General features: G+C 38.4%; 1 protein-coding gene across 1 annotated transcript; it reads right to left on the minus strand.

The window, feature by feature from the left end:
- Positions 1 to 1,334: 1,334 nt before the first annotated feature.
- Positions 1,335 to 26,769, minus strand: BMX (BMX non-receptor tyrosine kinase). The gene is given in 18 exon segments (XM_027738184.2): positions 1,335 to 1,411; positions 2,386 to 2,538; positions 4,385 to 4,495; positions 5,408 to 5,471; positions 7,191 to 7,280; positions 7,282 to 7,396; positions 8,252 to 8,414; positions 9,144 to 9,205; positions 9,631 to 9,742; positions 9,745 to 9,764; positions 11,962 to 12,087; positions 13,064 to 13,123; positions 16,495 to 16,671; positions 21,097 to 21,176; positions 24,650 to 24,791; positions 25,401 to 25,501; positions 26,472 to 26,539; positions 26,706 to 26,769. Coding segments are annotated over 18 exon segments (1,785 nt in total).

The raw sequence follows: 26,769 nt of genomic DNA on the forward strand, positions 1-26,769 counted from the left end.
TCCCCAGGTAGGCAAGGATGTGCTCTCCGAGCCATCTTCCAGTGCTGGGACCAGGCAGTGCCAGCAAGCACAGTTAGCTCTAGCTGGCCGGAGACCTTCATTGCTTTCTCACCTTTCCCCCTATGTCTTCCCCCTGGATTCCTTACTCCTTAGGTTCAGGTGAGCTTGAACCAGAGCTGCAGAGGGGTCCCTGCTAGGGCTGGGCCAGCTCCACCAGGGAAAGGGCAAGCAGGCACCACTTGGACTCTTAGAGACACTGCATGCTGAACTAGCTCAAATATAAGGAGAGAGAAAAGGATTATTTTTTTCAGAGCTTACTTTATTTTAAACCTTCTTTATTTTATACATATTAGATCAGCGTTTTACAACTCTCTGTGTCTAAATGCCTCTGTCATAATTATGTAGCTTCAGATGTATCTGGTATCTCTAGATTTGCTGAAGTTAGCACTAATTTTTGTAGCGCTATGCACATTTGAAAGTTAGGTGTTCTTATTTAAATGCTAACATAAGGAGCCGAATTTCAGATCCTCAGTAGTAGAATATTTGGCTAAGCAATTATACTAATAGCGTTTTCAGTTATCTTCAAATTTTTGCTCTTCAGGTTTTATAGCGATCAGCAAATTTACCGTTTACTATTGCAATGACTATTTTTCTCTTTTACCTGTAGCAGAAAGCAATAACACTCTAGTAGATGCCACATATGTTGCTAAATTGCAAATATCCTTAATATGTAGCTCAGAATGAATTCCAAATCAAATGTACACCCTGAGGGCCAAAACTAAAGTCAATAATACTGGTGAGAAAACAGATATAATATTTCACCAGTGGTAATTTCTAAGTAATTGAAAGTGAGACTATATCTATTTATGTCGCTGTCACTTGCAGCAGTTCTAAGTTTGACTTCAGGTGTCAACTTCAAGTGATTATGAAGAAAAAACACATTCAGATGAGTTATGATAATCAGAAAACCTAACAAGCATGTATTTCCCTGTTTACATTACCAGTTAAGGCCAAATAATGACAGCTTGGAAGCACTGAAGGAGTGCACATAATTGGTATGTATACATCTCAGTGCCTGAGAATTCTTTTGAAAAAATGCTAACGAAATGAAGTATATTCTTCCACAGTATCCTTCCAAATTGCGCCACCCACAGAGTGTCACGAAAGCTTTCTCCATATGCTTCTTGGTCAACTCCCTGATTAAATGAGAAGAACACTAATATATAGCATAATAGGCATGGCTAATGTCAGGCAGATTTCAGATGTAGCTCTCGTACAGAAGGTAGGTGATATGGAACCAGTATGCAGAGTCATCTGTTTCTGAATCTTCTTTTTCAACCTCTGTTGCCTTCTCTCAACGCCTCAAAAAATGGTAAGAGCTGATAAAAGGCAGGGCGCTTTTCTGGTAGTTAAATGAAGCTAAGATGATGGATATAGTTGTTTCATTTTAAAATAATTCAAGTACTGTAATTTGCATTGGTTTCTCTTGATTTTAGCATGCAAAAATTTGTAGACAGTGATGTTGCTATGAATTTCTGCATGCTAAAATAAAATTAAAGTTACTTTTTATATATATCTTATGTTGTGATAATTTAATCTGCTTTACTTGCACTAACATGCCCTCAAATATAAGTCACTTTTCTCATTTTCCTGACAATTATATTAAAAAACCCAATAAAACATCATGGTCATTTCATGGTATCATCAATAATGTGTAAAACAGTTCTTTGTTGCTGGTGAGAAACAAGTCATGGTCTACAGACAGGTGATTAAAATTTACATGAAGAGGAACAATAAATCAGGATCATTTTTGGCACAAAAGATGCAGATCTCTCAAAATAAAATGAGCATGATCAGCATTTGACTCACAGCTCCTAGACTCATGGGTGGGGTAACACATTTCTTCTCCTTCTAAGGGTAGAGTTATTTTAGGTCTCTTCTACATCTGCTGTTTAAGATCTCTGTATAGGAAAGCACATATCTTTTATTCTGTGGTGGCTAAGAGAGAAAGGACAAATGACCATGGAGATGTACCAGTAATGGTCCTGTAATCATGGAAGAAATCTGGACAGTTAGTTTAGCTCAGTCACAGTTTTTAATCCATTAAAATTATGTGAGAAGAATCTCATCATGTTTATTTTGTTGATGTTGAAGGGTATTATGATTAAATACACGCTTCTGAAATGAAGTCAATCTTCCTTTATGACCTGTTTCCTGTATTGACAATTTCCTGAGCTAGATACGATATAGAATGTTCTACATACAAGCAGTGGCTTTTATAAAGGATATTTTTCCCTGTGAAATTCAGTTCAGCTGTCAGCAGGGACTCCTAGTGGTTCCTATTATTTTGTTTTCTCCAGTTTGTATGAGCAGATATACATACCTCATTCCAGCAGTTGTCCATTATCTAGTAGATGGTGTTTGAAACCTGTTGTGGTCTATAAAATCTGTATCCATGAGAAACTTTCTCAATCACTGGCATTCTATATTAAAGCTCATAGGGCTGCTTTCCCAAAGTGAACACCTCCCACATTAAGACATGAAATGAAAGTCAAGAAATGCAAGGTAAGTCCCTTTTCACAGAACAAGATACACATGCAAGATACAACTGATCAGACTCAGAGAATATTGTCCAAAGAAAAGTATCGAGGTAACTGAAAAGTGTGATTCTATACACAAATGTAAAACAACTCCTACTGCAGGGGAAGATGACACTAGGTTATAAAGTTAGCTATAAAATATATTTAATGTGGACAATGATGGACTGAATTTTTTACAGAATATGTGTAAACATCTTCTTATATATGCCTGCGTGCGCACAGAGAGGGAAGGAAAAACAAAATGACAACTATAGCTATCCATTGTTTTATAAAATAATAAGAAAAAGTTTACTGTGTTTTCTGAGTGGGACATATCCCTTTGGCATCAGAAAGTTTTCCAAATACTTTAAAGTGTCAGCTGCACATACCTTTAAAAACTGGTTATACAGAAGCAATAGAAACACTGGATAGTACCATAATCATCAATTCATAATTAAAGCTTTTCAAGAAACAATTTTGGTTGTAACTGAACATATGTGAGACTCATGCCTACCCTAAAGTAAAAAACAAACGGTGAAATATTTATTTTAAAATGATATATAATACTAGCTGCATTTTTTTTTCTTAGAAATTTTTGGGATCTTTGACTTCCCTCCAGCTTGAAGACTGGAGTATTGTAGTGTCACAGTGAGATAAGAATAAAATGGAACCTGAATCCCAGCTTTCCTTGATGAGAACATTAAAACCCCCAAGATTCTTTCTTCTTTGACATCTGCTTTTGGGATATGAATACATCAGTTCACTTTTTAAAGACTGATTAATTAATAACAACCAAACAAGAACTGACAGATCCCACTCTCCCCTTGCTTCCACTCATCAATGGATAGTGTTAAAATAAGAAAAAAATCTTCTATGGAAAAATAACATTTCTCATTGAAGTTAACGCCAATATTGAAGTTAATGACAGTAAAGCCTGGGGCCAGAATTTAATCGATAAGAGCAAAAAGAAAACATTATCACCAGAAAATCCAACTTCTGATATAATTGTATAAATGTATAAACAACTTGTAAAGGGCATGAAGGAACTCTTTCTCTGCCAGAGTCATTAATACTGGGAGACTAGCTGAGGTTAAAGATAAGAAGCAGCCCAGCATTTGGAAACACTTCTATCTGCTTTATTCACCATTGTTCAATGTCAAGAACAGTGGGTTGCCAATCTTTCATCAACTTGACAGCTGCCAAAATTTTCCTGCTGGAGGAGCAGACCCAGATAAGTGGAATTCAAGCCTGTTCACAAAAGGTTCCCTTTCCTTTGACACCTTCTGCAGACTTTAAGAAACACTGAACAGACCCCAGGGATTTGTAAATCATAGCTTGAAACCACTGAAGTAGAAGTTCAAATGTTCAAAATTCCTGGCTAGAAAGTGATCTGCAAACAGATATACTTTTTGCTGAGATACAGAGTCCCAGCTCACACAGACTGTCTCCCACAGACGGCTTATGTACAGAGTCCACTCTGACCTCTGGGACAAACAGAAAAGACCTTTTGACTTGGGCGGCACTGATTTATGGTCTAAAAGACACCAAAGATTACACTTGATCTCCACTGCCAAAATTTACTTTACTATTTTAAACACATATGTAGCAAATGGGGAGTGGGCAGAGTTTCTATTTGCCATAAAGAAAAATCTAAGAGCTAAAAAATATTAAACAAGAACACAAGCTGCAACTGCTTTTTACAATCTTTCGGTGTGTTAAATGTCTAGAATTTCTGCTTAATAAGCTGATGAAATCCAAATGTAATGCCATATATACATACAAATTCATGTGTCAAATTCCATACATACCAAAGGCCCATACATCTGACTTCATGTAATGGAAAACTTTGGATGCTGACCACTTCACTGGAAACTTGGTTCCTAGAGAACTTATATGCAGATCATCCAGAACATATCCACAAGACAAGAACCAAACTTGGTTGTGATTGAGTTACAGTGAAAAACTTTACTGCTTCTTTCTTGTACATCACAACGTTCCTAAGAAAAGCCTAGGGAGAATCTTAAATTTCCAAAGAATACCTCATAGAGGCATTAGCTATAATCTAGACCAGATCATTGCTACCAACTTACTAGAGAAATAACTCAGAATCATAGAAACACCTGTTGTCAGGCCATCTAGCCTGGCCTCCTGGCCTCCTGCTCAAATAGCATGAGAGCAGGTCAGCCATGACTCCCTGTTGCTAAGTCTTAAAAGCCTCCAAAGATTACTATCTTGTAGTCTCCCTGGCCAGCACATTTCACTGTTCCATCACTTTCCTGGAAAAACAACTTCTCTTACTATCCAGCTTGAAGTTCCTGAGCTGCAGCCTGTGGCCTATATCTGCTGTTATATCACCTGGCACAGATAAGACTTATTTGGCTCCATTGGCTTTGTAACTGTAAGTAGTTACAGGCAGCTTTTAGATACCCTCTTATCTTCCTCTTCTCCAGGCTAAGCAGCTTGTTCCCCTCAGAGGACATGCTCTGTAGGCTGCTCACCCTTGCCATTGAGGCAGCTATTAATCACTTAATCTGATTAAGCTATTTGGTCCCCAAATTAGGTGAAAGCCTCATACACAAAATAAACTTTGAGATTTCTTTACAAACATGACTAGTGAAACCTCTCAGCTGCGATTTGCCTTTAAAACTTAACTTTTTGACACAGCAGAGTGACCCTATTGTTCTTCTAAAATGTCTTACAGTCATTAATGGAAAGGAGACACAAAGAGCTGTATCACACTCTTTGGCTTAACTTTCCTATCAGCCAGCTGATCAGTGCCAGTAAACCAACATCAGAGCTTCACCAGGCTCCCAGTTCTCTCACTTACTGAGTCGTCTTGAAGTCAGATACTTTCACAGTAATTTTGCTGTCAACCAAACAGTTCCTAGCAGCCTTTATTGGAGAAATGAGAAGAGATGAATGGAAAGAACCTAAAGAGGAGCAAATAACATCAGGTATTTGGTGTTTGCTAATAATGTCTGCCCTCTAGCATTTCAGTGAGTAATGACATCTTTGATTGACACAATTAAGTTTGAAACGGTAAGGGAACAGTAAGTGGCTCTCTTGTTTCACTTCTTGACTATTGATTGAAAAACATTCTGTACCATTATCCCAGCTTTACAAATAAGGACTTTGAGGGATGAGGAAACAAGTGAGAAATCCACATTCACCTAGAAAAACAGCAACAGAGCCAGGAACTAAACTCTGTCTTTCAAACGGCTTCCTAACCTGGGCCCTTTTCAGTCATCTCAGAATTTACCAAGGCATCAAAAAGTGGAAAATATTGATTGGATTATTTGCAATGCACTAAAACCAGAGTGGAGCAATGAAAGGGGACTGTAACAGCTTGATTTATGAAAAGTTCAATAGAAGCCTAGTTGTGTAAATGATCACTTGAGAACATTTATCTAAGGCTGTATTCTCTGCATGCATGCTCGTTAACTTCTGTGATACTGTTTGTATCTACAGTTTTCAGTCTGAAATCAAGCTCCAGTTTTATATCTGTTTTCCCATGGTTTCCCATGTTTTCAGGAAACTGACTTTATATTTAAAACTTGAATTCTGCTACTTAAGTTGTCTGATATTCCTGGTTTCTGAATTGAGCTGTGAAAATTGGTGAGGTATGGATTTAACAACTGTGTTTACAAACAAAGACAATTCTTTGAAAGCATCAACAAGACAGTTAAAATGCAACTAAACTTCCATTTCCCCATTGGAAAATGAAACAAGTCTGTAACATAAATAGTCAAAAATCTACCAACATATTTTTATCTAGAGTTAGAAGGCAAAATATTGCTACTGACTCTGAAGCACAATGCACCAGAAATTTAGTTAGGTTCACTGTTAATAGGCCAATAAAAAACCAGCTTATTTCCCCAAAGAATGGCAGCATTCTTGAAAGGTAAGTTTTGCATAAACTTTAGGTACAAGTCCATGAAAGGACTGATCCCCTAATCAAATGCAACTTGAAATACTTGCTTGAAAACTGGCAGATAAATGTATTTTAAAGAGCTGGGCAGTTGCAGACTTTCAAATTCTGTTCCTGCTTATAATGCACCAAATTCCAGTTTATCCTAGTAGTGTTCACACTCGTTTTATTCTAGCAGAAATAGTTCCCAATTAGATAAATCCCTAACTCGTTAGAAACAATGTAAGTGACCCAAATCTTTAACATTGCATTTCTTTCTCCTGGAGGACTACAGCATCACTGGACGGAACCCTTTATTTCAGTGGGCAAATTTTCCAGTTGGATGTCTGTGCTGTGTACACATTAATCCTTGAGCCCAGAGCCCATAAATGCAGGCAGCACAGTATGCAGCGCTCTAGAACCTGTCAGCTCTGCCCTGAAGCAGAGCACATTAGAGTATATGATAGCCTGAGTTGGAAGGGACCCACATGGGCAGTGCTGTTTACATGTGACTTTAGTGCTGCTTCTCCAGAGCTGCCTTGTATTGAGCCAGCTTTGTGTCTCTGTTCAGCACACCACAATGCTTTTTGGGGTGAGTGCCAACAGAGCCAGTGCATCTGTGGCTGATACTGAGGCGTAGAACTGACTAATGTCGGGTCATGCCCCTGCCTTCCCTGTTCCGCTTCTCCTGTGGGATAGATTACCAAGTCTCCATGTATGAACTGACAGATCTCCAGAAATGCCATAGCATCACAAACATCATAACATACTTTCAAAAAAGCTAAAGGGTAGGAAGGGTTCCTTTCCATGACTCCTTAGGTGGTTGATCAAATAGTCAGTCACTAAATAGGCAGGATATAATTTTGAGCATACATTGTACAGTCTAAAGTGTTTGGGATTATTAATTTTCCTGAAATAAAGAAAAAATCAATTAATAAATAGATATTACTGTACATTTCTCTAAGTTTTGTTCTTCAAATATCAATATAATGTATTGAAAGAAATTATTGAAACTGGATACAGTCCCAGCTCAGCCTTCAAATACTCCATTTCAAGAAGGACTAAGTGTCCTTCTTCTTATTATTTTGAAACTTGGTATTGATGACAAACAAAAGTGTTGATGAAAAGACAGTATTGTAGCCAAAACCTGAAATAGGATTTAGCAGCATAAAAGTGTGGCCTTACAAAATTTTCACATTCAGAATACAGATCCTATCAACTACTTAATTGTCAGGAATGTAGTGCCTTCTTTCAGGATACAGGATATCCAAAATATTCTTGAATTCATATGCTTCAACTATCATCTTGTGAGACTTCATTGGAATTTCTAACATCTTTAACTCTTTGGAGTCAGAGACTGAAACTTCAAGTCCCATGTTTTTGTTTCTGGTGTTTCCTGGTTATTTGTCGGTCTCTCATTCCTACCTGTGGGATCTCATTCCTGCCTGTGGGATTGCAGGAACAGCTTTCTAACTGTTTATGTATAAATGCTAATGAAGCATAGTTTTACGTGGCATATGTGAAAGCTCTGAAATTATGGAAGAGATGTTAATTGAAAACTTTGTAGATGACCCTATCAATCTTTGAATGTTCCTTTGATAATACTTCAAATATCTTTTGTGACTCCTTTTAGCCTGTTTCTAATGTACTCACCATTACTTAATGCTATTTATAAGAAGAATTCTTTCCTGTGTGTGTTATACATTACTGATTAATGTTTGGAGAGATCATTATTTCCAAATAATTAAACAATGCCATAGCTTACATCATGGCCTGAGCTTCTATGAGTTCATCTTCTGCTCCCTCTTTAATCCTCCTTATAGCCACTTCATATTTTTCCTTCCACTTTCCCTGAAGCACCACTCCAAACTGAGCACTCTCTAGCTCTCTCAACAGGACATTTTTTTCTCATTTCAACTCCCAAATGCCTAGTGGGAAAAAAAAATTCCTTTAGTGAAAAAACAACAAACAGTGGACAAATGCAGGTGCAGTATCCCTCCCAGGCAGTGCTGTTTTCTCTGGAGAGTTGCAGCACTGGAGTAACATACCTGTCTCTCAGCTTTGTGTTTGAGTTATGGAAACTTCCTATGAGTGTTGTTTGCTACTGCTTAAATTTAAGCCTTACATCTATAGATTTGAACAAGATTTATGCATGAAATCACAATGTGTTTTCATACAGGATATCGGAGAACAAATATTACCGTGCCAGGTGATGTGGCAAAGGGAAAGAATGGCCATGGCTCAGATGGGCTGGGGAAGGAACCTTGCAAGGACTTGCACAGTTGATATAAGACGTGGCATAAAATGCCTTAAAAAGGGCACAACATAAAAGTTGCTACAAAATGCCTTTGTACAAAATGCCCTGAATGTGGACAAAATGCACTTGTAGGAAGGGATACACTATTTCATAGAACCATAAAATCTCAATGCTACACTCTGCAAGAGAAAATTACAGAAGGAACTATTGACTGAAAGACCAATTTCACCAAATTCTCCCATTGCCTCTTGCATGGACAAGCAGAAATGGCCACCAAACAAAGATTCTGTAACCTCCTGACTGTAACTGCAAGACTGAAAGCAGTGAGGGTCATTGTTCTCTGGTTATTCTTTTCTTGGCGGCCAAGACACCAGTTTCAAAAGGAAAATTATCTTCATACAATTTCCTGATGAAGCTGTGGTTGAGACCTTATTTACTTTTGTAGATACTGCATGCTGGAACCTTGTCACATATTTATAAAGAAAAACTGTTAAAGGTCACAGTATATACATGGGTTTTCCGAAATAAAAGAAAATAAAGGGAAACAAATACCTCCCTCTCCCTACCATATTACAACCATCCAGGTAATGACAGAGAGTCAATATTCAATATTCAGCAGCTGCTGCATCGTGACACCAGATTGAAAATTTTCTGTGCTTAAGGGCTGTTTCAGCAGACGTATTGCAAGATGGGGTAGTTCAATACCAAAAAACCATTGTACAGCAAAGTTAAGCAACTACATTGATTGTGAATATGTTAGATCAAGTTACACCCAAAGTCTCCCAAAAGATGGCTCAGTATTTGGAACGTTCAGTATTGGAAGAGATTCACCATCATGCTGAGAAGACCAGATGCCTAAGCCAAAACCAATCAAGTAGAAAGAGTACATAGGATAACTGGTGAAGTTGTGCTGATGGTAGTGTATAAGTTTGGGAATTGATTCAAAACAATAATTTTCAGCAAGGTAATACTTGTGCTCAGGGGTTTTATACACATGTAATATTTGACTGTTCCTTTTTTACTTATTAAAAACATCACAATATGCAGTATATGTCAAGACCTTGCAAAGTGCCTTCCAGTCCAAGTGTTAATAGATTAGTTGTCATGAACTGCAACACTTCAACTGGCCAAATAACAAAATATGTAGTAGATGTCTCCAGGAAAATTGTTACATTTGCCTCAGCCTACTTTCCTCTCCTTACCCACCCCTGACTATGCAGTACAGGTTCAACCCATTGGAGACTTCTGTGATACACTTTAATGTAGTCTGATGGTTAGGACTTGTCTCCCAACAGTTACATCTTAAGCAAAAGACTTTCATATTCTGCCCCTGCAATAGTTCTTACATCCAATTTGGAACATCTTCCCTTCCCCTACTCCTTCCCATTCCCTCTTCCATTCCCTTTTCCATTCTCTTCCTTCTCTCTCACACTTGAATCTCTGCTGTTCCCCTGGATTATGTGCCTGTTACATGGCATTGTTCAGATGAGAAGATTCTGGACCTCTGTTCCCCCATTCAGGGAGCCACTGTCATCTATGAATTCAAAGAACCAATATGAGCTGAATGTGCCCAAGGTTCATTTTTTAACACAATGTAGAGATGGTTGTTGACCTGTCACAGCAAGCAGCATGTCCATAGCATGCTCATAGAAATGTTACACTTTCTTGGGATATTCACTCAGGAACCTTGCTGAATACAGACGTAATACACATTCCTGCTTTGTAATCCATTTGGCTAAGCTTCAAACAATAAAAGCACCTTCTTTTCCCCAGTTAAATAAAAAAAAAAAAATTAAAAAAAGAATGAATAATTTCCAAGAAGCAACAAGGTTGGGATTAATTTCAGTGAACTTTAGCCTTTTACACTGTAATGTCCAGAAAGGAGACATGACTCATCTGAACTCCTTTAAGGACTTCATTAGAACAAGATGAATAATGCATGAGAAATCTTTCTTTCCAGTAAAAAGAGGGTTTAGGTAACAGGTTGTGGTATCCCACTATAAATATTTAAAATTAGGTGAGTTCTACTCCAGCCCAGACATGAAGCCAGTCATCTGCAATTCTGTTTTGGTGCAGATTTATAACTGGGGACATTGAGAGTTGTTAACCCCATCTCCTTCCTCATGTCCCTTCCAGAGGCTCTATGTGTCGTAAGACCCTAACACTGACACACACATATCCTATCTGAAAAAGAGTTCTACCCACCACACTCAGTTCCTTTACATGAAGAATTAGACTGATATATTTTTTACTGCCAAAGTATTTCTGCATTACTGAGCAAATAAAAAGATTTTCACTGCACTCTATTATAGTTGCACTATTTTTAGTCTATGTGGTACTCTAGTTTTAACTTTTACTCTCTAGTTTTACTTCTGTTAATTATTACCATCCCGGGCTGGAAATTCTGACTTTCAGAGTACATTAAACAGCTACACCTCTATATTGCAGGGAGTAAAAAAAGACATCTAGAGGTTCACTGCTGTGAAGTTTGAAGGAAATTTCATGTCCCCTAAGTTAACTGGACTAAGTGTTATCCAGCACACTTGGGGACTGAAACACAACTGCCTTTCTCCAGAGTTCATCCACACCTGAGTTCCATTCCTGAACCTATGGTGCAGGTCCAGGGGAAAGGACACTGAGTCAAGGCTCCCAAAGGATCATGTTCCATCAAAGTTGTTAGAGGCTGGGTACCGATAACACTGAGTGTGAGAAAGTAGCAAGCCACAAGAGGAAAATGTTTACACAGCACATCCAAGAGGAAAAAAATGTGTGAGGCTGTGTCTCCTCCAGGAAAGTATATGGACAAGTATTTCCGCAGTCATCTGCTTGTACCCCTGACTATGGTGCTATCCATCCTGGCTCCTAGTCAGCTGCATCCAGTCAAGACTCAGTGAGCATAACACTGAGTTTGCTCAGGGTTGTGTTCCTGTCTGGGTGAGCTGTAAAACCACCACTGAGGATTCCTCTACACTCACCTGCAGAAAAAGCCACACTGGAGCAAACAACACAGGACTAACAAAAGGGAAAAATAGAGCTTTGAGGGGAAATGCACTCAGTGTGGCTTTGTTCCAAGCCTATTTTAGAGGTGAGTCGTTTGCTCATTTATGTGGAAGAGGCATTCTTTGAAATCTGTTTATCCATACCAAGTTAGGACAAGGATTTCTAGCACTTTATAATACTACAGCTATTTGAAGAACATCAGCATCCTCTAGCTACACTGTATAGCAAAGACAACAGACACAGAAACATTTCTGTGGTTGTTGATATACAAACAATAAAGGATGTGTATGACTTTCAGACAGAGCAGCTACTCAGACTGGGCACAGGAGATATCAGCATACCAACTATAAAGAGAGAGATTGGGTTTGTTATTCACAGGCTGGTTTCTGAATAAGATTCAGCAGACATATGTAAAAACTACTTTTTAAAGTCAGAGGATAGACTTGGGCCTGTCCTGTATATGTAATTATGGGCCATGAGATAACAGGGAAACCACTAGTTCCCATCTGCTTTTTCTCGTCCAGTGGCTCTCGTTGCCCCAAAATAGCTGGGTCTACTCTGTAACACTGACTTTTTACAATAACTCCTTAGAGGAGGATCCCACTGCCTAAAGTTCTGCCAGGAGCTCTATCAGAAGTCATCATCATCATGGCTGGGCTTCATGAACGAAGATTTGGGAAGGCTCTATCCACATTTGTTACAGGCACGCTGGTGGCTTATGAGGCCAATACGAGACAGACATATCCGATTACAAAAGGCACAGCAGAAAGACTCCTTAGATGGTGTATTCTGCAATATACGGTTCTTTCTGCGTTGCCTTTTTTCCTCGAGGGTGATCCTGCGTGTGTTCTCAAAGGAGACAGCTGCTCTGTTTCATGCAGACCATGATGTAGTTGTCTGCCCAAAAGCTGGGAGGTACATAATTCTCCTCTAAATTTGAACCTTCTGTTTTCATAATATTTAAGTAAACTGAGAGTTCCCTGATGGATGAAACAAGCCAAACATGCTCTATCAGATCAGTTCAGGGAGTACCAATGAAGTCTGTTTCAATAGAGTTCCCTTTTATGAAGCATTACTTTAGCATACAGGAGACTGATTTGTCTAAATGACTTTTTTTTTCTCTGAAAGTAAATATATTTATACCTTCAGAAGTCTGTGGGAGGTGATATTGCTGATGAAAATACCTATATTTATTTTAATTATTATGACGGCCATATGTAGGATACCATTGCTGCAGGTACAGTGGACATGTAGGGTGGAAAGACAATCTCTGCCCAAAGAATCTTTTGGTTCTCAAGAAGACCTGTTCTACACGCTCACTTACGCTTGGCAATACTCTGCTCTTCTGCCAATGTCTGTTTGCTGACACTGGAGTTTTCCCTGCAAAGACAAAACAATATGATAAAACTGTGAAAACCCAGTGGCCTTTCAATACTTAAGGGGCTTATGAGACAGATGGAGACATACTTTGTACAAGGCCTATTGTAATAGGACAAGGAGTAATGGTTTTAAACTGAAAGTTGGTAGATTTTGACTGGACACAAGGAAGATATTTTTCATGGGGAGGTTGGTGAGACACTGGAACAGGTTGCGCAGAGAAGTTTTGGATCCCCCATCCCTGGAAGTATTCAGTCATGTTAGATGGGGCTTTGAGCAACCTGATCTAGTGAAAAACGTCCCTGCCCACGGCAGGGACTAAATGATCTTTAAGGTCCCATCCAACACAAACCATTATAAGATTTGATGATTCTATGACAGATTCCTTCCTTGGGTTAAAAGTCATGCTACGTGTATTTTTTGAGTAACTATGCTGTGGTCTAAGATGAGTATTTAAAAAATGTGAGACATATGTAGTTGTCTGGATTTTTTAATCACTTGGTAAATACTTAAACAATCTTTCTCCTCCACTGTGCAATGTGTTAGAAAGCCAAATATTCTCTGTGCATGCTGTAACAGGCAATGAAACTACATATGCCTTTAGTGACCTTATGTAGAGATTGCATCTACATTTTCAAAATGTACATGGAAACTTTCCAAAACTGCACAACCCTAGACTTTACAAATAAATGTTCTTAGCATGAGAGACAACAGGAGTCCATATGGCAGAAAAAGAAACCTCTAAAATAACCTCTTGTACAGAAATAATGATGATTCTTATTTATGGTTCCTTTCACAGAATACTATAAAAGTAGAGATTTTTTAAGGAAATCTCTGAATCTTGTTCAGTATGGTTTATTATGAGACAATATGTTATATTTCTGTGAATTTTTCATTCAAATAGCTTGGCATACATTTAATGCTTACAATGTCACATCATCTTACTAAAAAGGGAAATATATATCTGATGTCTCACTTTGACAGACCTGGACTCCCTTTATCCTGTACCAGACTACTCACAGACATACAAAGGCCCAGGAGTGCTAGGAAGGGTGATTTAATGCTGAAATAAGAGTAAAAAAATTGAAATACCAGCATCAGTGAAGTCAGTGACAAAACCCTTGACTTGATTTAAATGAAACCAGTATGTTTTTCACATGAATGTATGAGACAAGAAGACAAATTGTATCTGATCTTATACATTTCAGGAAACCTTATGCTTAGTACTCAGAATGTTATTGAAAAAGAAAAATAATCCAGAAAAACTGCCTAATCTTTGCTAGGCTAGTGTGGAAAACATTTAAGCAGTGAATGGCTGCGTATTGATTAACCTGGGCTTATCATCATTCAGAAACAGCTTTCTCAAGTAAGTGCTCAATACAAATCCTTTATTCCCACACAACAAATAGTTCACAGTTTAGCTATTGTACATGACTGCATCTTAAATTTGGTCACTTAGGAAAAGGGATTAAACAGAAAGTCACTTTTCAGAATGCCACTAACAGAAATGCTCATGGTTAAAACATTCCTGCTTTTACTTACCACGCAGAAAAACACAGAAGCAATTTGTTTGAGAAAATTACATTTCAGTGGAGTACTCTTTCTGCTAGTCATTGAAATGGTTTCTTCCTCTGCGGTTGGTTTCATGTTATGGAAGGCTGGAGCAGCTGTTCAACAATATCATTACATTCCGTCTCAGTCGCTGTGATGAAGGATGCCAGAGAATAATGGATGCCAGCAAACTGTCCAAGATCGAACACAGAGTCAATAGGCAAGCTCAGCACTCTTCCTGACACAATGCCAGATGAAACTGAGAAGCTAAACTAAGTGAACACGGACAGTTGAGCTACCACTTACAGCAGTTGGCAGCATGGCATGATGGATTAAGTTATGGGGGCCAACAGACATCTGTAGTTGTAAGGTGGTGGGCTGTATGTTGTGCCTATCAGAAAAATAAATGAGAGAAATAAATTGTATATTTGAGTACGGATGGACAAAGAAAGGAATCTTTAACATAGATCTCAGTAGCAGAAGAAGAAAACTGAGAGTGCATTAAAACAGGAGAAACATGACTCCTGATATTTGTTCCTGTTACGTTCAAGAAAGGAAGATCTTCGTTCTTTTTTTCAAGCAGAATTTAAAGCTTTCGTTAAGATGGATAGGTAACTTCTCCTTACAGAAGCAATACTGCAAAAGTCTCAGTTTCTCAACCCAAAGGGAAAAACCCGTAAATGACCCTCCTTTTTCTAGATTCCCTCTGCTTTTTTATTCATGATAGAGCCCTCTGCTCAGGCTCTATAAGAAGAGCTGCCTGTATTGTATGTTTTTACATAATCATAAGTGAGGGCATTCAGGTCCATATCTCAGCTTACCAATTTACTATTTTCTTCAAGTTGCTGGGGTTGTGTGCTGCTTTCTTCACCCAGAACAGTGTGTGATCTCCTTAGTTATAAATTGCAAACACTTTACGTCAAGTTAAGGTTGCTTTATTTGTTGATTTTCTTACAGTTGTAACAGTAGATAAGTAATTTCAGTCTGTTCCAAAGTAATTTGGGCATCCCTATCTCAAAAATTCTTCCCTTCCACACTTCTATCAAGTACATAAAATCAAACTCATCTAGTATTAATCATGAGACAGACAAGGAATCTTATCTCTTCCAGACAACTCCTGTTTGTTGCACTGCCTTCACCTCCAGTACCTCCTAAAACCATTTCTCATTTAATGACTTGGGAAGAGGTGCTTTTTTTCTGCTCCAGCTGGATATTAATGAAAAATATCTTCGGTTGCTTAAGAAGATTTCTCTGCTTGTAAAAGTCAAAAAGAATAATTAAACCCTATGCAGGATGGGGCTGCCCTGTCTTTGTGCAAAAGTATTACTAAAGCTGAGGAGAGACTGAAGTGATAAGGGATTTGCAGTGCAGCACTTCACACTGGTCTCCCACGGTGTCACTGCTATTGCAACTGTGATGGTGGTGGTCTAAAGAAGGTTTGTGCATACACGAGAGACAACATTTGTTAGGAGAGATTTTATCTTTTTGTCACTTAAACTAAATACTGAAAAAAAATGGATAGCTTCTGTGTACACAAGCCCTTCTTCAGGCACATACAAAAATTAAGGCCACTGAATACTATCTTAGCTATTATACTAGACAGTGACTGCTGTAAATTTTATTCAACCTGCCAGCCAAGGATGGTAATGAAAATGGAGTTGTACAGAGACAACGAGGCTTTTAGAGTAATGTTTAAAAGTTACCAAGGTAATTCTAACATAGATCCTGAAAGACGCCAGGACTGCCTGCAGTCTTGTCTTCAAAGATGAGATACGTGGAAGACCATGATCATGGAACAAAAGCATTCTGCAGGGCATACTTACCCTTCCCAATCCATTATTTTCCACCAGTCAGAATATTTTTCTTGTGATACACAATATTTATTGCTTCTGACAAGCTGGATAGCTGAATTACCTTCAGGTTTGTAGTTGCCTTGGGCCACAGCCAAATTCAGGACTGACTTCTCTGGTGATAGTCTCTGGGGCAGGCTTCCACGCTTCCGTTTTTGAAGACAGAGGAAATAAATGATAAGGAGATGTAGAACAGGCTACAGTAAGAAATAACACATGGCATTTATGTAATCAGTTATATCTTGAACATTTATAATGATATTAGGCAAATTAATCAAAGCTCAGAAGCTCAAGGCACAGACAGGCAGTTTTTTCTCATCCATTTAAAAGGACAGCCTAGACACTGTTGTCCACATTTGAGAGACAGGTGAGAAAAGAGCCAAGTTCTGTGATAATGACACCAGCAGCAATTAACTCTGAGTGGAGGCTGACACTGCTGTAATAGGAAGCCCTCATTACCAGAATTACATGATAGACCTGACTTGTATCAAAATCCTGACACCTCTCTGAAGCTGATACTACTTAATGAACAGTTGCAATTCCTGTGCTTTGGACACCACTTGACCAAGTTGTTTTTTACTGTAACTAATGTCCTGTTGTATCAAAAGATCCCATCACAGTATTTTAAAAATAACTTTGAGGTTCTTTTTAATGGTTTTTGATCAATAGTAACGTTACCATCAAGCACAACAAACATTAGTCAACTGTTACTACTAACCACTGAAAGCAAAATAAAAGCTATGCTAATTCTAAATTATTCCTTTTTCCTAACATACTTTTTTGATGTTTCTCAGCTAAGCATGTTGGATATATGTAATCTCACTCCTTGGTGCCTCACTTTCCCTGTGGAGAGCTGAACACGTGTAGGTATGCAACCATGGGATTCATCTTACCAAGTTTTAACCCGTGTCTTCACGTGAAATATGTCATCCTACAGGAGTGTCTACCTCTCATCATGGGTTGTTGAGGATGTCTGCAAAATTACTTGGATGAGAAGCCTGGCATTAAAATTAGGTGACAACAATCAGATCATGGACAGAAGAGTATCTAAAATTAAGGCACTGAAATGTGTTTAGAAATCAGGGAATGTCATAACTGAGAAAATCTGGACATCACAATTCTTTAATTAAGAGGATAGAAAGATACACTTGAAACACTGACAACTAAGGATGAGGAAAAATAAGAATGACTTATAAGAAAAGGCTGCAAATGCCACCTATTTATTTACGTATTACTGAAAACCACTGTAATTCAATGTCAGTAAATAATGGCAAGTGTCCTGAAGCAGGCTATGATTCCTTTAAATCAAGTCCAAGTGACCATGCCATTGTGTGTTTACTTGTTTTCTATATATTGGCATTCCTTAATTTAAACAAGAAGAAAACACAGAACCACCTTATTAAATCCACTGAGCCAGAAGACATATATGATCTCTTCTGCACACACAAAACATGTCAATCTGAGCTCCATTCCTTAAAGAGGTATCAGTCACAGAAGAGTCCTCTTCATTTGACGAGAAGTAGTTCTGTTATACTTTTTGGTGGTTTATATTGGCTGTATCTGATTTTAGTGGAGAGAAGCTTATAGTTTGATGGCCTGAGTTAGGCAGGATTCAAGTTTTAGACTATCCATTTGCTTTGTGGAATAATGACAGAACTATAGTTGCCTGCAGATTTCAGAAAGATGGGGAAAAAATATAGTACAGAGATTAAACTCTTCTCTCTTTAGAGCATCTAGTGATGTTAGAGCAAACTGATATGCAGCAATCATGCTTATGAGCTGGTGTGTACCTCTGACATTTGGTCTTGGTAATTTTGGAGATTAAATTGCTCCTTCATTTCCTGTAATTTTTTTTTGTTTTGTTTTTGTTTTTGTTTGGTTTGGTTTTTGTTTATTTTGTTTTGTTTGAGTTTTTGTTTGTTTTGGGTTTTTTTTGTTTTTCTGGTTTTTTTGTGTGAAGTGATCAGAGTGTCATCCTCTGATGGAGCTGTCACCTTTTTGGATGAACAGAAGAAACTGCAAAGCACTGGCCAAAATAAATGAATTATTATCATGGAAATTAATTTTGCTTTGTCCAACCTGCCAGGGAAAATAACCAGTCCAAGATGAGCACATCAGGTTTGTGTTTCACTGCTGGATGTATATTTAACTGTTGCAATATTTTAGACAGACTTCATCTGTAATCTGGTGGAGATTATTATCCTGATTTGTGTCCATACATACAGCTTTCCATGTCCAACACTGGCTGAAAGCCCCAGAACACTTCCTAAGAGTAACTGAGTGGATCTTATTATTTCCATTATGCTGGCAGTGGTATTTTTGTGGTATTTTTGTGATGATCGTGTCACTATCATCTAAAGAGAGCCATAGGGGATGGTCTGAGGTTCAGCTGTGATGTGCACATGAGGAACAGTTCCTATCTGCAAAACTGTACCCCTATCATATGGCTGGAAGCATGTGCTAAATCACTTCAGCTCCCATAAAGCTTGTCTAATACATACTAACGAGAGAATATGTGTGTGCACTCAGTGATCTTCCATCTGATCTACTGCAGTGTTGGTCTGACCTATGTGAACCATTTTCCACTGCAAAGACAGTGGATGTCAGGCACCAGCAGAGGTGAAAGTATTTCTCAGGCAGAAAGCTCCTGCTTCCTGCTGTTATCAAAGCCAAGAGGAAGTGCCCTCTGCTTCCCATGAAGTGACCTTTTGTGCCCAATATTCCTTATAATGGCATCACGCTTCAGGAACCAGCTCCTCTGTGGGAGACTAGAGGTATAATGGTGAACTGATGAAAGAAATAAGAGGTATCAAAGGTGCAGGACATGAGTGTGCAAAGGTAATGCCTCATGTAAAAGTAATACCTCGAGTCAGCTGGGAGCAAGAAGGGAGAAAGCCTTGCAGAGGCTGGAGAGGTGAGTGACATGAACTGAGGTAGGCAGAAAGAAGGCTGGGGGCATGGTGATACCTCTGATGATCAAAATGAGTACATGAAAGGAAAAGTAAAAACGTGCTGAGAGCTTATAGAAGCAGTTCTGTGACTAAATATAGACTGTTCCTCACTGTGAGAAGTCAGTATTGGCCTTCTTAACCTGATTGTATCATATGGCTTGGGAAAATGAAGTCAAGTTGTTCTACCCAGATGTGGTAATTATATCTTCATTTACTGAACCTCTTTTAGAAGTACCCATCGGAAAACTGTTGTGCCCTGCTTTTTAAATTTCCTCTTCAAAATATCTTCTCTGAACTGAAGCACATAATAAAAAGAAATCATAAAGGCTTAACGGAACCCAGAAAGTTCAGCAGCAGATTTGCATGACTGGTGATCTCTCCATATAGACAAAGCATCTCCTGATGGAACTCAGGCATAACAGACCATGATATTCAAAACAAGTTATGCTGCTGCACGTTCACAATGCTATTGCTTTCAAATCTGAACATCAGAAAAAAAATCAAAGTCTTCTTTGTTCATAGCTTCTTTCCAAGGGTTTATTATTATTTTTTCTTAAAGCTCCATTGCATAGCTCTTGTGATTTGTATCTTCTGTCTCTTGTCAAGCTATGTGTTTCTTAAAGCCGTGGCTATTCATATTAACTCCATAAAAAAAATTCAAGTTTTTCTTTCTTTTTCTTTTAAGTTACTTTCTGATTAACAGAGAGAAACTAGGAAATAGATCCAGATCTAAAGATATAGAACAGAAGACAAAATAAAGCAGTAAATATGGATTTAAAAATCTCATCATTTGAAACACAATTTGGTTTAATTTGTTAGAGGCTGTGTAACGATGTGTGCATACACAGTCAGACCATACTGCTAGTCCTTTTTTTTTGAGAGATAAAAATATCATAAAAACTCACACCACTTTGGTGGCTTCTCTTGTCATTGTTGTTGTTACCTCCTTCCCACCTACAAATGCCAATCATTAAGTTGGGCAGTAAAACTAAGGTCAGATGTTGCATTTGTCCAGGAGGAGATAGATGAGCAAATAAACATAGAAGCAGATCTTCCAGTTTACTTTTATTCTTAACCCTGACAACTCTTGACCTTCTTTATCAAGCAACTGCTGTGCTAGAGGACTCAGGTTGAATTGAGCACAAGTAGTACATTTTGTCATCCTGATGTCCTGTTTGTCTCTTTAGGTCTGTGAAAGCCTGCCTTTCTCAGATGGACAGTAAGGCCCAGTGGGTGCTGATGGGACACCACACTCTTGGTTTTCTGTCTGATATAAAGATACAAGCAAGAGCACATAAAGAGCTCAGAAACACTTTCCAATTCATTACCTTAGAGGCTGCCTCTGGGCAGCTGGGCTAAACTGACATTCCTAAATAGATATCTGACCTCTTGACCCAACCCCAGAGCAGCACAACTTGGGACTTGCCTGAGAAAAATGCAGTTCATCACCATTTCTCACCCAGGCAGAGCAGGTGTATCTGTTCATATTGTCAGTTACCATGTTTTCTCAAGCACTGTTTTCACTGAGGAGGGTGGCGGAGGGAAGATCTAGGATCTCCTGGAATGGGGACCTCCTACACACTAGATAGCTAATTTTATAGACACTTCTACAATGGCTGACATAAAGAGAGTTTGAAGGACTGGAGGCAGTGGTTTCACAGACCCAGTTGTACAACACAGAATCCCATCTAGAAGAGAGGAAGACTTAAAGAAAAAAAGTAGGAATTTAAGTAATACTTTACCTCTTGAGGCTGTCTCTCTTGCAGATTTATACAGTGGCAGCAACAGCACCATGACAGCTGACATTTCACCTCACTGAGGTATCAACATATTTTCCAATCTTGTTTTAATTTAAGCACCATCTCAATATCTTTACAAACCCCATCAATATTGTTTTCATTTATGCAAAAATAATCCATGGAAATTTGCAGTTGCATTTAGCTCTGTGGTTTTCCCAGTTTATTTAGAATCATGGAACATTTTAGGGTGGAAAAGACCTCTGAGATCATCAAATCCAACTGCTAACCCAGCACTGCCAAGTACACCATTAACCATGTTCCTAAGCACCACATCTACATGCCTTTTAAATAGCTCCAGGGATGGTGACTCCATCGCTTCCCTGGGCATCCTGTTCCACAGTTTGACAAATGTTTCCATGAAGAAATTTTTCCTAACATGCATCTCTATACCTCTCCTTGTGCAACTCGAGGTAATTTCCTCTCACTGTGTCACTTGTTACCTGGGAGAAGACTCACCCCCTCTTGCCTACAAGCTCCTTTCAGGTGGTTGTAGAGAGTAATGAGGTCTCCCTTGAGCCTCCTTTTCTCCAGGCTAAACAACCCCAGCTCCCTCAGCTGCTCCTCATAAGACTTGTGCTCCAGACCTTTCACCAGCTCCACTGCCCTTCTCTGGACCCGCTCCAGCACCTCAATGTCCTTCCTGCATCAAGAGGCCTGGAACTGGACACAGGACTCGAGGTGCAGCCTCACCCATGCCCACTACAGGGGGACAATCTCTTCCCTGGTCCTGCTGGCCACACTATTGCTGATACAGGCTGGGATGCCATTGGCCTTCTTGGCCACCTGGGCACACTGCTGGCTTGTGTTCAGCCAGCTTCTACTTTGTTGAAGTTTTTCTCATTGGCACTTTTAGTCTATAGATCAAGAAATTATTAAGAAATACTTCTTTCAGTTACCCAGTGGTCACAAGTTCAAGGCTGTTTGGATCCATCCCGACAGAAACAGTCTCCCTGTGCTCTATGCATCTCTGTTAGCAACATCAGGAACTTATTTAGGAACAAATTTAGAGTAGATGCAGCACATTATCATGCATGTTGTTATCTGACATAAACAAAGAGTTCAATATACAAAAATTCTCTTTTTAGGTCTTCTCCCAACTAAGCCATCCATGACTGGTAATAAGGTATTTTCTTTGTCCTTGCAACTGGCTGGGGGTTTCATGGCTCTTTTGCTGCTGTGACAAGTGCTTTTGAAGCTACATGAAGGTGTTCAAATTAGTGTTACAAATCAGTTGATAATTTTGTACATTATTAAGTGTTCCATAATGATGAAACCTGTGGCAGTAGTAGATAAGCCTTTATGATTAATTTCAATTTTCAAAACAAATGCCTGATACAGGCAGCCTCACAATTCTAAATTAGGTTCCTAGTTGCTCACATCTACATTTTTGGATTAATTTTTAATTTTGGGTTCATACTTTTTAATTTTTGACTGTAAATTACTAAGACTAAGCTTTAAAAAAATCAAGCCTTGAAAGGTTGAAGCCCAAACACTCATAAACTACTGTTCCCTCTACCGAACACGGTCTTTCACTGTCAACTATGTACACAGATATGAGAGAATTCCCTTCTGAAAAAGTTGCACCTAGGAGGGTACTATTGTACAAATTTTCCTGTCTCAGTCTTTACAGATAAAAACTAAAATCCTGGAATAATTGCAACTAAATTCTACAGAAAATATTTCAGGAAAACATGTTATAATAAATTATGCAAAAGAAATAACATTGTTTAGAGAAAATATATTAATATAAGACTTAGCTTGTAAAACTGTATTGTTTTACACTCATCCTATATTCTCTTGTGCTGAATTTCTATTATTGCTACCCACTCAGCTTATGGGACATAATCACTAGAATGGTCTTACAACGAAAGACTAGAATTTAGCTAGAGCTTTAAGAATAAAGACAAAAATAATTTCATCTAGTTTATTTTGTAGGTAAAAACATCACTAACTTTTTTATCAAATACAGCAGATAGAATTTAGTGTATTATTTCCCCCAGTTATACTGTAAGCTACATTGTATAGCAGCTATGATGTTAAAAGAAGCTTAGCACATACATGGACAGGTGTGAGTATAAATATAAATAATATAAATATGTACTTTCTTAACCAAAGTGTCCTAAAGAAAAGCTGCAGAAACAAAGGATGGCATCAAATATTTCCGGATATTCCCATCATCTATGTACAAAAGACCTTATAGTCCACATGTAAACTCTTTCTTTCCACTACAGTTTTTCCATGTTCATCCTCCAGCTTCTGGCTTGTTTTACACCAAGCTTGTGTTACTCCTCACCAAGTCCGGGAGCCTGTCTCTGACAGCATCCACTAACAAATACTGAGGCAAAGTATATGCTCAGGGCAGCTGTACAGTATCAGAGAATCCTGATCCAAAGGTGATGCAGTTATACCTAATGCCCTTTGAGAGGTATATTTCTTCTGTGAATTCATTCAGTTGCCTTTTTAAACAAATAATTAGTATCTATAACATCCTTCAGTAAGTAGTCCTACAGCTTAACTACCCAATATGAATAGTCAGCATGCTTTGCTGTCTTCCTATCTTTCTTTGATGCCTACCTAATAATTACTAACATCTGTTTTACTTTTTAGATCTTGTTTAGTACTGGGCTGACTCTGTGTATGTGGCTGTGTTAGGTTAGGGTTTAATTTCCCTTATGTACATTCTTTTCAGTCATCTGCACTGAACTCCGAATTGCTTTTGTTTGTTAGCCCAAAGAGCTCTTGTTATTAAATGTTTACTCTCACTGGTAAGTACACACATCTGATCAATTTGCTTCCTGTCTCCTTATTTAGTTAAATGATGGAGCCCTGTGAGCTTTTCTCTTTACATGTTATCCACCCATCTATTAGTCATTGTCAAGTCTCTCCTTTGACCTCTGTTCAGCTTACAACATCTTTCTTCAATTATAGTCACCAGAACTAGACACAATATTCTCCTGGTGATCACAGCAGTGTCAAAACATGTTGAGTGCTTTTACTCAGTATGTGCCTCTTCCATGTCCAAGGATGCCATTAGCTCCTTTGGCCACAGCTTCACAGTGGAAATTTGTGTTCAGCTATCATGATCCTAAAGGCTCTTTTAGAGATGCTGTTTTGTGAGTCTCCCATCCTAAAACTATAGCATACACTTTTCCCCACTTAATTGAATTATGTGCTCCTGACATAAATACACTGATTTAACATACCTGTGTCATTCAGTGACACAACATAGGGTGAGGGAGAAGGGAAAGGAAGATTGGAATGACACCTCAGATCCACCAGGCCGATAAATGTTACATACCTGTCATGAGGTTGCCCTTGGGCAAGTCAATTCTTGCAGGGTCATGAATTAATGCGTTATTTAGCAACGCTGTTACTCACTCTAGCAGCCTGCTGCTTGCTGTGGCAAGGTTTGTCCATGGCACTCCAGGAGGAGATCTTTGGCCACTTCTCACATCTGCATGTCCCACTGCCCATAGAATTGGGATTGATGGAGGCTCTAGGAGGAATCTGAGCAGGACAACTGAAAGAGATGAAAGGGAGCAAATTTAAAGTTGCGCTTTTCTCACGGCATTTAATTCTTGAACAAGTATAGTACTTTGTGCAGCTGCAAATTCTGATTTAAAGCACAGCCTTGGATTTCCTGACTGTGGCACATTTGAATGGTAATCGGGCAGTCATGGGGCACAGTCTGCTCTTGGTGTTGTGGCCTAAAAAGAGAAGTAGAATGAGACAGTGAGAATTAAAATAAGAATTTTACATGCTTAATTATGCTTTAAAATAAGTGATAATCATACATATGTATTCCAGATAATATTAAACCAAATATCTCGTAGATTTTTGAATGTAAAAGAAACAAGACTTGATCAAAATTCCATCACAGTCAATTAAAAATATTCCAGCAAAATCACAGCTTCAGTAATAGGGACTGGTTTGGTATTTGCTGTAAATATCACAGAATCACAGAATCATTTAGGTTGGAAAAGACCTTTAAGACCATTGTGACCAACCTTAAAGTATCAGTATCAGTAGCACTCAGCAACATTAGGTTACGACAAGAACACAAAGTGTAACCTTAGGATGACTGACATATTTCTCAAGAAATGTAAATGAAACAAATTTCATGGTTAACCAGAAAAGTCTTGCAGGAGGTGGTGTTGATTCCTCAAGATTCAGTGTCTCAAAACATCGAATTTTCTCAGTCCCAGTTGATCCCCTCTTGCTTCCTTTTCTCTAAGAGAGAAAAACACAGCAGACTGTAAACTAATGCTAACACAATATATTCTAGTTTGATGATTTTGTACAGTTTTATATTTCAAACTGTATATTCAGGCTTGTTAAATTTTGAAAGAAAGGTAGTAAAAACCTCCTTGGTGCACTACTTGCATCTAGTATATGGAACAAATTCCTTTCTAAATCATCTACAAAAATAACAGAACACAGCCCTACATCTGAGAAAGCATCTGCTGCAGCTGCAGGAGTACAGGGCAGAAGGGGGGACTAAGAGGAAAAGAGGGAGGAGTTAAGAGGAGAACACCTTAAGTGCAAACCAAAAGCCTGGCTGTGACATTCATAATTTTTTATGGTAATGGAGTTTATTCTCACTGAGCTTCCCTGCAGTTTAGGAATGGGATGTAACTGACAGGATGAGTCCTAAAGTATGAAAAGGAGGGAAAAAAATTAAAGTTGCCTGAAACATATATTTGCATTCCCAACAGGAGGTCTTTTGAAAAGCTACCCTTTTGTGATATACAGTCACTCCTTAGGAAACGAGGATACTCTAACCATCTGCTTTGTGCAGCTGAGGGATGAGATTCTGAACTAATTATGCCTTATACAAGTAACTTCTGATGCCAGTTATTTACATCAGTTCAGAACGAAGCCTCAACGAGGAAAACATCCCTATTCAAGACAGTGTGTAAACATATGTCAATGTTAATTACTTGCCTAAATTCTCTTTGGAAAGATGCAAACAGATGCTCAATAGCAAGCACAACTGTGAGGGTTGTTCTGAATATAAACACTCGTAAGCCTGTGGGTAAGTGTTTTCTTGAACTGAAACTAGAATTTTATATCCTATAATTCTACTCAAAACAAAGTACGCATATTGTTCTAATACATAATATCCAATCAAGTTTCACAGAAGAAAACTGGAGTGGCACTGGACAATCTTAAACAGTTTACTTAAAAAATTATTTCTTACCCTTTTGTCATGTTCATAATAAATGTTTGTCTTTGACAGAATAAACAACCCTTTCTTGTAATTTAATGACCACATCACTTCACAGAATCGCAGAATATTCTGTGTTGGAAGGCACTCACAAGAATCATCCAGTCCAGCTCTTAAGTAAATGGCCCATACAGGGTTGGATCCCACAACCTTGGCATTATTAGCATCATGTTCTAACAAACTCAGCTCATCTCAGGGTCTTGATCTGGGTTATTTTTTATTTCTGTTGTGACTTCTTTAAAAGCAGTTCTTCTAGATTTTTTTTCTCCAT

The sequence above is a fragment of the Pipra filicauda genome, unplaced genomic scaffold (assembly GCF_003945595.2).
Source record: "Pipra filicauda isolate LSUMZ 115617 unplaced genomic scaffold, ASM394559v2 scaffold12_size5214236_pilon, whole genome shotgun sequence".
Taxonomy (NCBI): domain Eukaryota; kingdom Metazoa; phylum Chordata; class Aves; order Passeriformes; family Pipridae; genus Pipra; species Pipra filicauda.